This window comes from Auxenochlorella protothecoides, assembly GCF_000733215.1.
Source record: "Auxenochlorella protothecoides strain 0710 unplaced genomic scaffold scaffold37, whole genome shotgun sequence".
NCBI classification, from domain to species: Eukaryota; Viridiplantae; Chlorophyta; class Trebouxiophyceae; order Chlorellales; family Chlorellaceae; genus Auxenochlorella; species Auxenochlorella protothecoides.
This window is the reverse complement of record NW_011934458.1, coordinates 108,851-117,543: the sequence shown is the minus strand read 5'-3', so window position 1 is coordinate 117,543 and position 8,693 is coordinate 108,851. Positions and strand designations below refer to the sequence as shown.

The window sequence follows — 8,693 nt, the reverse complement described above, 5'->3', positions numbered from 1 at the left end:
GGGGCGACCAGGAATCGAGTGTCGTGAAATGTGCCCGGCTGCAACAATAGGCTCAGCCTGCTGCATGTGTGCTCCCATCACTCGCCGCAGGGAGCTCTTGCAGGCTGCTCACGAGGAGGGCAGCCTGGTCTCCTTTGCCATTGACGAGGCGCACTGCGTCAGCCAGTGGGGCCATGGTGGGTGGATGATGAGTGTGTGTTTAACTCGGTACAAGGGTCTGGCTACTCACCCTAACAATGTCATGCACGGTTCCAGTATATGGCTCTGCTCGAAGCTCGCAGTTCACACCACCACAGACTTCCGGCCAGCCTACCTCGAGCTCGTCAACCTTCGCACGCTGTGTCCCGGAGTTCCCGTTATCGCTGTCACCGCGACGGCAACCACACCCGTGCAAGCCGGGATTAAAGGTGGGGGAGGTGGAGATGCTTCTCACCTCTCTCTTAGGGGAGCATGGGGTGGTCGGTGTGGATGAGCTTGTGCTGCCATGACCCTGCCCAGGAGTGTGCAACATGCACCTGGACCTGGGTCCCCTACCGCACCGCTGCATGCTCCTGCATGCCACCACCTGCTCTGCGCGACAGCATGCATCGTGATCCGTGCATGATAGCTTCCGATTCTCCGCATCACTGCTCATGGGGAGATGCCTCCCCTCGCACAGAGTCTCTGGGCATGCAGGACCCCATCGTCTTCCAAGGCTCCTTCAATCGTCCCAACATGTGAGGTTGCCCAGTGCCCCGGGAGGCGCGCTGCTCCCTGCTTGCATGTCCTTTGGCATCCGGCAAGGAGTTCCTGGGATAGGAGGTTCCTGCTCGTCTTCTCCTTTCCTTAAACACCCCCTTCCCTGCACCGCCCTGCACCCTGCACCCTAACCCCTGGCCCCTTGCCCCCTGCACCCAGCCAGTACTCGGTGCGGAGGAAGGAGGTCCTGGGCGACGGCTCCCGCGAAGCCCTACTCGCCGACCTTGTGGCCTGGCTGGCGCCGCGCGCCGGCCAGTCCGGCGTCATCTACGCCCGGACGCGCGCCACCTGCGACTGGCTGGCAGGCGTGCTGGGGGACGCGGGGGTGGACGCCTCGTCCTACCACGCGGGCAAGGATGCGCCGCGGCGCGCCGCCGTCCAGCGCGACTGGATGGAGGGCGGCTGCCCCGTGGTGGTGGCCACCATCGCCTTTGGCATGGGCATCGATAAGGCCGACGTGCGCTGGGTGGTGCACTGGGAGGTGCCCAGCAGCCTGGAGGGGTTTTACCAGGAGTCAGGGAGGTGAGGCTGCTGCCAGAGGGGGGTGTTTTGGTGGGTGGAGGGGCCTGGGAGGTCGGGATTCTCTGGACCTGGCGGCAGCATCATCTGCAAGCCATGGCTGGGTTAGAGGAAGATGGAGGACCGGCTGATTGCTGGAGGCACACCAACTTCCACCTGGGTGGGCGGCAGCGTCCCTGGCCGACGGGATGCCATGCAGGGGGCCTGCCTGCTCTTGCCCTCAATCCTTCTGCCCTCATCCTCATCCCCCTCCAACCCATACCCCTGCAGAGCGGGGCGGGACGGCCTGCCCTGCTGCAGCCTGCTCTACGCCTCCGATAAAGAGATGCAGGAGGCTGCGCGCCTGGAAAGGGGGGAGCGGCGCGGAGCCATGGCAGAGGTTGCCGCCATCGTGCAGGTGCCTGCCCCTGGTTGGGGGAGCGGGTGGGTCTGGCAGGGGCTTGAGGCGCAGCAGGGCCTGGCGATTGGTAGTGGTAGGGGCCTCAGCAGGGACATCATGGGCCATCGTCGGGGGCGCGGCGCGAGCCGGCCTGAGACCCCAGGGCAAGACTGCGCTCTGTGGCCTCTCGTTCCACAGACCTTCACAAGGGGCTCGTGCAGGGTGCCCGGTGCCGTCGGAAAGCCCTGCTGGCCTACTTTGGGGAGCGGCGGGGCACATGCTGCACGCCCGCGCAGGGCGAGGAGTCGTGCGACGTTTGCACAGACGCGCAGGTGGGGAGGGAGGGCGGTGGGAAGGGTGGTGGGGGTGGCTTCTGGGGACGGGGGGGCGAACGTGAAGCTGGCGTGAGGGCCCAACGACAGCCGCGTGGCGCACTGGCGAGATTGAGGGACGGGGATTCGCTGCGAAGAATGGTAGACGCTCGCTGCCGCACCAACCCCTCGTGCCACGCCATACCAGGCGGTGCGTCGGATGCTGGGGGCCGTGGAACGAAAGCTGGAGCGCACGGCGTGCCTGGCGGCCAGGGTCGCCGCGGCCATGGCGGCGACGGCGGGTCGACCCCGGCCCGGCGGCGAAGGGCAGGACGACGAGGAGGGAGGGGAGACTGGGAGCGGGCGGAACGGGAGCGAGGGCGTCGGCGATCAGGGCGCGGATTGCGGGCTTTTACATCTTGCTCCCTCGCCACTCCCAGCGGCAGGGTCGGCTGCGCACAGTATGATTCCCGTCATCCCGCGCCTCCCCAAGCGGAGACGGTGGCCTGCTGTTGAGGAGGGCGCCCCAGGGTCCGTCCCGGAAGCACCGGCCGTGCCAGAGGATGCGCATGGGGCAGAGGAGGCACCTGCGCTGGCACAACGAGCGGCACTCCCCCGCCCGGTGCTGGCCCCAATCTCCGAGAATGTCCTCTCGGATGGTGGCAATGCGGGGGATCTGCCCAGGAAGGCCTTGAAGCCGCTCCTCAGCACGAGGCAGCGGGCTGTATTTCGTCCGCCGCGTAAGCAGGACACATAGGAGCGGCCGCTTGACAAAGGAGGCACGCTTGCTCTCGGTCAAGATGGCAACTTTCTGCTGTGACTGTCTGCTGGCCTTGGGTATACTTGCATGCACCCTGGCAGACGAGCGTGTACAACGAGCTGCTCTTGTCAGATTAGGGTTTCAAACAGCCCCACCAATGTGTCCCTTAAGGTCTTGCATCCCCACGAGAGAATTCGAGGTAATTGCGCCCTCCGCACGTGCTCATGCGTCCAGTCGGAAGCATATTACTTTATAAATGAAGTATAGAAGAGATGGTGATCACTCTGTTCGTGCACGAGGACAACCAAGTGCTGTGCTCGCGCATGCCCCCGCTGAAATGCCTGCAGGGCGACCTGAGGAAACGGCCCGCCGAGACATTCACATCTTTAGAAAGACAGGTGACGATCAGCGTGCAATCATACCATTTCTCCCCCAAGAATTCAGATTCGACAGAGTATTGCGACGGCGGACCGGTGGTGGCCCCAGGAGCATAGTTTGAGACCATGCCGCCCCGTTCGCCAAACGGGCGATCCGAGGGGATCCAGCCGAGATCTTTGAACTCGGGACCTGCGAAAGTGCAAAGGAGGGCACTTGTTGTGCAGTCTGCAGCCAGATTATAGTGAAATATTCACTTGGAAATATTCCGAGTCTCAAAGTCGAGACCGGTGGGTCAGTTCCAAACTATGAGCCTTTCTGGCAACACAGGCGGTGGTGGTGTGGACTACGTCCAGTCCGTGCAACAGCCGGCTGACACGGGTGAGAGACATGCCACATCTCATGTAATGTCCCAAAGTAAGCGACTGCATGCTCACGGAGACGCCATGTGGCCCCATCGCTCCTCGCAGGAGGCTACGGAAACGTCGGGCAGACAGCGGTCGTAGACCCGAGCGGGTACGGCGGTCCAGTGGAGACGACAGGGTTCGGCGGAGTGGAACAGAGTGCCGCCCAGACCACTGATGCGGGCGGCTTTGGGGGGGGTGCCGGTCCCGTCGCCGCGGAAGGTGGTGTGATTGGCGGCGTCCCTCCTGCCAGCCTGCCGGTCAGCGAGGGCGGTCCAGCCCATGATGCTGGGGCGGAGAACCCCGGCCTCACCGCTGCACGTGAGGCCGGCGTGCCCGGCCAAGAGACCACTCCTGCGACGGGGGCCGACCTGCAGACCCAGCCTGGCGCGGGTACGGCCGGGGGTCCTGACGCTCAGAAGTCCAAGGGCTTCTGCGGCTGCTCTGTCATGTAAAGGACCGAGCGCTGAGCGCGGCTGGAGGGCAGCGAGCCCTCCCCGCTTCTCATTTTCAAAGTCCAAGACCTGAGCAACAGAGGCCAAGCCTCGAATCCCATCACCCCAGTGCCTTGGAAACCATCTGATGACTAATGACACGCTCATGCGATGATGTTGACAGTCCTGCCTTTCCTTTCATACAGCCAAGTGCAGGCACCATGTAACGCTTGTTGAGTTGATACAGTGAGACCCCGCGCCCAGTGCTCATGCGAGGGGACAGGGGCCTGTGTGCCATCTGTGCACACCAGCATGCACTTCCGCCGACCATGTGCTCCCTGGGCGACGACCATCTTCAGGCTCATGCCACCAGCGCCTTGTGCAGGGCCTGCAGGCTCTCCACCGGAGCAGCTTGCATCAGGTTCAAAGCGCCATGGAGAGAATCTGGGTTGAGGGCAAGGATCGAGGTGAGGTTCAGGCCGTGGCTTGCACGCTTGTCGAGGTAAGATGGGGGGGGCCTGTGTGCACAGACAAGCGGACACACAGAGACAGTTTGATGACGTACCGCCAAACCTGCCTTCAGATTCCTGCCCTTGATGCCTGGCCACAGACAGCCTCTGTAAGTCTCCCAGGAGCCTCTGGCGCAGAAATGGTGGAGGCATACACTGATTGTCCCGAGGACCGGTTGAAGTAGGTGTGGAACACATGCCATCCTGTCACTTCCCAGCAGCTTCCCTATACTGCAAGTCCCCCATGCTCATCCCAGCACAGGGAGGGGTGCCCTGTGGTGTCGTGCTGTGCACCCCCCTCCCACCACAGCCTAGCATCCATATCCAAACACCGCCGCGCAGACACTGCCAGGTCCACAAACCTGCAGCCTGGCGCCCGTGTGCGACAGCACAAACACATCCTCGGTCAGCCTCTCCTTCTCGCGGACGGCAGACGCCAGCTGGCGCAGACCCGCCTCCTCGCCACCCACCTCTGCCAGCGCCGCGTCGCAGGCGGCCAGCTGGCGCTGCAGCGTGAGCATCTTCTCCCTTTCTTCTAGGATTTGCGCCCGGAGGCTGCCCAATCGCTGGATCACCCCCTCCTCCTCCTCCACACAGGGCGCCTCCACGTCGACGACTGGTGCCTGGATCTGTTTTGGGTGGGGAAAGGGTTTCAGGTCAGCAACGCTAATCGCTCAAGCACAGAGAAAAACATCTGCCGCTTGTGTGCACTCGCAGGCGAGTCTTCTCCATCACCTGAACAGAGGCCATGAGGCCAGCGGGCACTCGCAGGCAGGTCTCCAGCGCAAACTCCTCAAATCGCTGCAGTTGACGATCCAGGCTGCCGCGCGCTAGGTTGTACAGCTGCGCCGTCCCTTGCATCACAGCTGCTTGTTGAGCGGGGGAGAGGGCGGGGCCCACATCGTTGCGGATCGCTCTGTCAGGGGAGGTCGTGAGGTGTTGGGCATTTGCAAAGTGCAACGTTGGCTGGGGACAGACATGACAACAACAGGAGGATGAAGGAGTTGAGATCCAACCAGACTGCAAGCAAGGTGTGCTGTAGCGATGCAGAGCCCCCTTGCTCGTACTTACTCATCCAAGTCGTCAAAGGCATCGGCGCAGTGGCAGTGGGCCTGTGCGGGGACGGTGCTGGAGGGTGTCGGAAGCAGGCAGTACATGCTGGAACATTTCAGCATCCCAAAACGCATGAACGACCATTACCGCGTTGTGTAAGTCCTCAATGAAGGCGCTGGGATCGAGTTGGAGGAGTTCCGAGACCGTCACAGTGTCCGTGGTGGGAGCCGTGCTCTCAGCCAGCGGTGTCATTGTGCTGCTTCTCTGCCGTGACTGCGAATTGCGTGCAGTGTCGCCCATTTCATTTCCCTTCCTGGTTCGCTATGCTCAGCTGTATGTCTGTGGCGCGTGCGCGCTGGTTTCCTTGTCCATGGCGTAGCTGTCTTCCCGTTCAATTCTGCACTTCCCGCGCGCAAACTCCAGGTCGCATTGCAGAGGCAGAGGTTTCATCGTTCGTGTGCACCCATAGGGATTACCTCTGCATCCCCCTCCCAATCGATCTCGTATCAGGGCATGGGTTAGGATGCAGGCTCAGCACCCTCCACCCGTTGCCTGGGCTTCGGATGGATTGCCTGACGGCAGTCCCGGCCCATCACAGCGCTACGCCAGCACCAGCGCAGATGAGGCTGGGGATGTCGGGGCCGTTGCATCGGCCTGGAAGCATGTAAAGGCAGTCTCCAGTCGCGATGAGGGAAGGTCTAGCGACCTGTGGGACCTCTTGTCGCACAGCCTTCGAGAGACCCAGTACTCGCCAGCTCCCCCAGAGGTGATGGCTGGCAGGGAGGGCGTGAAGGCACGCAGGCAGGGCATCCGAACCCAGTTACATGGCATGACCTTGTGGCTGAGTATGTGTTCATGGTGTTCCCCTAAGCATACCAGGAGCCTTCTGCCACTGTCCCCTAGCCAGGGGTATGCCGGAAGGAGGGCAGTCCCCCCTCTAACTAAGGGCCCGCTGCCGTGCTCCCTCCCCCTCTGAGCCTCCCCACACTCACCTCGCACGCAGTGGCCCGCTGCACTGCGCCACACCACGTCGACCATGTCGGAGATGCCGGCAGCGGTCCTGGATCGCTTCGCCGCCTGCCAGACAGTAGCCTTCTGCGGCGTGTTCCCTGAGCTGCGCCGTGCGTGGGCTTCCGTGGACAGCTCCCTCTTCCTCTGGCGCTTTGATCGCTGGTGAGCGGCTGGGTTCCGGCACCTGTCTTGCCAGCCTGGCACGCCGACGCACACTCGGATCCCTTCGGGGTGCCCTTGGAAACCGCTGGCGTGAGCAGGTGACCCATGCCCGTCTGCCGCGCCACCCCACCCTCCATGTTTCTCCTTTCCACCCCACAGGCAAGACGTGCCCATGGAATACTCTGGCGAAGACCAGTCCATCGTGGCCGTGGGGTTGGCTCCGGCTCGCCCAGGCGTCTTTGTCTCTGCCATACAGCATGTCCTCGTGGTCTGCACCACGACCGAGGTGCTCGATCGGGGAGTGGTTGTTTTTGGGAGAAAAGGGGAGTAACATGGAGATTGCCTCGTGCCAGGAAGGCCCGAGGGCTGTCGGTGTGACCAGCCGTCCTTGCCAGGCATCCTGCGCCTGGCATGCTCGATCCGAATCCACAGTCTTTCCCTGGACAGCCTCACCCCACTGGCAATCACTGTCACTACAACCCCTGGGGTATGGGTCGAGACGCTCCATTGCATTGCTCTTCGGCACACTCCATAAAACTCCCTCCACCCACATCCCCCCACCCAGATTCTGCTGGTTGGGGCGTGCTGCGGCCGCTCGCCGGGCGGCACTGGGGACGAGTGGGACCAGCTCACCCTGGCCCCCCTGCCCCTCTTCTCCGTGCCCTCCGACGGCGTCACCACCGTCACCGTCACCTGTACCGCCGGTGGCCGCATCTTCCTCGGCGGCGCGGACGGCAACCTGTACGAGCTGCAGTACCAGAGCAGCAGCGGTGTGGCGGGGCGCTGGCGCGGCGGCCGGCCCCTCACCAAGGTGCGCCCCGGGTGTGTTGTTTGTGACGGTGTGCCGTGCGCAACCTCTGTCCATGCTCCCGTTCCTTCCTGTGGGTCTCAGCCTGTGGATTCCCAGCCCTTACACCTGTCCACACACACTCTGATTCTGGCAGGTGTGCCACACAGCGGGCGTTCGCTCCTACCTCCCCTCCTTCCTCCCCTCCTTCCTGGTGCCCCCCCCGGCCCCCCTGCTGGAGGCGCTGGTGGACGAGGAGCGGCACATCCTCTACACGCGTGACGCCGCCTCCCGCCTCGCAGTGTATGACCTCGGGCCCGACGGCCGTGCCGCCCCCGCCCGCGCCGCCGTCTGCTCGGACTTTGCCGCCGATGCGCTGCGCGCCAGCGGCGGGCGGGAGACCTTTGGCCGGGGCGGCGGCGGGGGCGGCGCGCCAGGGGCAGCGCCGGCGTCTGCCACCACCGGCGTCGCCGCCATGGCCGTCGTGCCGCGGGCGGAGTCCTCGCGCCTGGCCCTGCTCACCGTCACCGGCGAGGGCCACCGCGTGTACTGGTCGGTCAGCGCCGCGCAGTGGGGCTCCGGTACCGCAGGCGCTGCCACGCGCCCTGACCGCCTTCGCGCCGAGTTCGCGCGCCCCGCGCCTCCCGCGCCGCGCGCCAGCCGCCGCGACCCCGGCGCCGTGCCCGGGATCAGGACGCAGGGCGAGCGTGTGGCGGCTGCCTGCGCGGCCGAGGGCGTGCTCCTGCTCGCCGAGGCGGCGCCGCAGGGCGGCAGCGCGCGCCTCGTGGGCCTCGCCCGCGACGCGACGCTGCCGCCCCTCGCCACCGCCACCGGCGCCTCGCTGACGGGGCACGGCCTGCGTGAGACCGTGGCCGAGCTGCCGGGCCGCGTGCCGGGGGACGCCTGCGCCATCAGGTGGGGGGGGCGTCGGTGGTGGTGGGGAGAGGAGTCGACTGTGTGGGTGCTGGCATGGCGATACGAGGGGGGCGGGGATGACCAGCCGCTTTGCTGCAGCACACTCCATCCTCTGGGCGAGGGCACAGGAACATACCCGTGGTTGTATGCAGCCCCCGTGTTTCCCTTCCTTTGTGTGGGCTGTGCCTCGTACGTTGTGCTGTGCGTGAGCACCCGAGCAAGAGTGCTCGACTCACTCTGCAGCCCACCGATGCCAGGGTGACCATTTGTGTTTTAGTTTTCTCACCCCAGGACACTCCACCACTCCCTTCAAACCACATTCCGATAGGCACTTGG

At 64.4% G+C, this 8,693-nt stretch overlaps 4 protein-coding genes across 4 annotated transcripts in view; 3 read left to right on the top strand and 1 right to left on the bottom strand.

Moving 5' to 3' along the window:
- The window catches only part of F751_3512 (ATP-dependent DNA helicase Q-like 3), a gene marked incomplete at both ends in the record, with an annotated part of 5,379 nt that extends 1,438 nt beyond the window's left edge, over positions 1–3,941 (top strand). The window contains 8 exons of the mRNA XM_011403425.1: positions 91–176; positions 297–407; positions 659–716; positions 898–1,260; positions 1,528–1,654; positions 1,858–1,968; positions 2,156–2,249; positions 3,553–3,941. Coding sequence (XP_011401727.1) covers positions 91–176; positions 297–407; positions 659–716; positions 898–1,260; positions 1,528–1,654; positions 1,858–1,968; positions 2,156–2,249; positions 3,553–3,941 — 1,339 coding nt within the window. The remainder of the gene's footprint in view (positions 1–90; positions 177–296; positions 408–658; positions 717–897; positions 1,261–1,527; positions 1,655–1,857; positions 1,969–2,155; positions 2,250–3,552) is intronic.
- A 799-nt stretch (positions 3,942–4,740) lies between these two features.
- Positions 4,741–5,586, bottom strand: F751_3511 (hypothetical protein; the record flags this gene model as incomplete). Its single annotated transcript, XM_011403424.1, has 3 exons — positions 4,741–5,052; positions 5,165–5,345; positions 5,501–5,586. 3 exons carry the CDS (start codon positions 5,584–5,586, stop codon positions 4,741–4,743), a joined length of 579 nt encoding a protein of 192 aa, XP_011401726.1.
- A 932-nt stretch (positions 5,587–6,518) lies between these two features.
- On the top strand, positions 6,519–7,724 carry F751_3510 (Nuclear pore complex protein Nup155; the record flags this gene model as incomplete). The annotated part of the gene is made up of 3 exons (XM_011403423.1): positions 6,519–6,655; positions 6,815–6,941; positions 7,221–7,724. The coding sequence occupies 3 exons, from the start codon at positions 6,519–6,521 to the stop codon at positions 7,722–7,724; spliced, it is 768 nt and encodes a 255-aa protein (XP_011401725.1).
- Positions 7,725–7,917: 193 nt separating this feature from the next.
- F751_3509 (Nuclear pore complex protein Nup155) overlaps positions 7,918–8,693 on the top strand; it is a gene marked incomplete at both ends in the record, with an annotated part of 5,166 nt that continues 4,390 nt past the window's right edge. The window contains one exon of the mRNA XM_011403422.1: positions 7,918–8,357. Within this exon, the coding sequence (XP_011401724.1) occupies positions 7,918–8,357 (440 nt within the window). The remainder of the gene's footprint in view (positions 8,358–8,693) is intronic.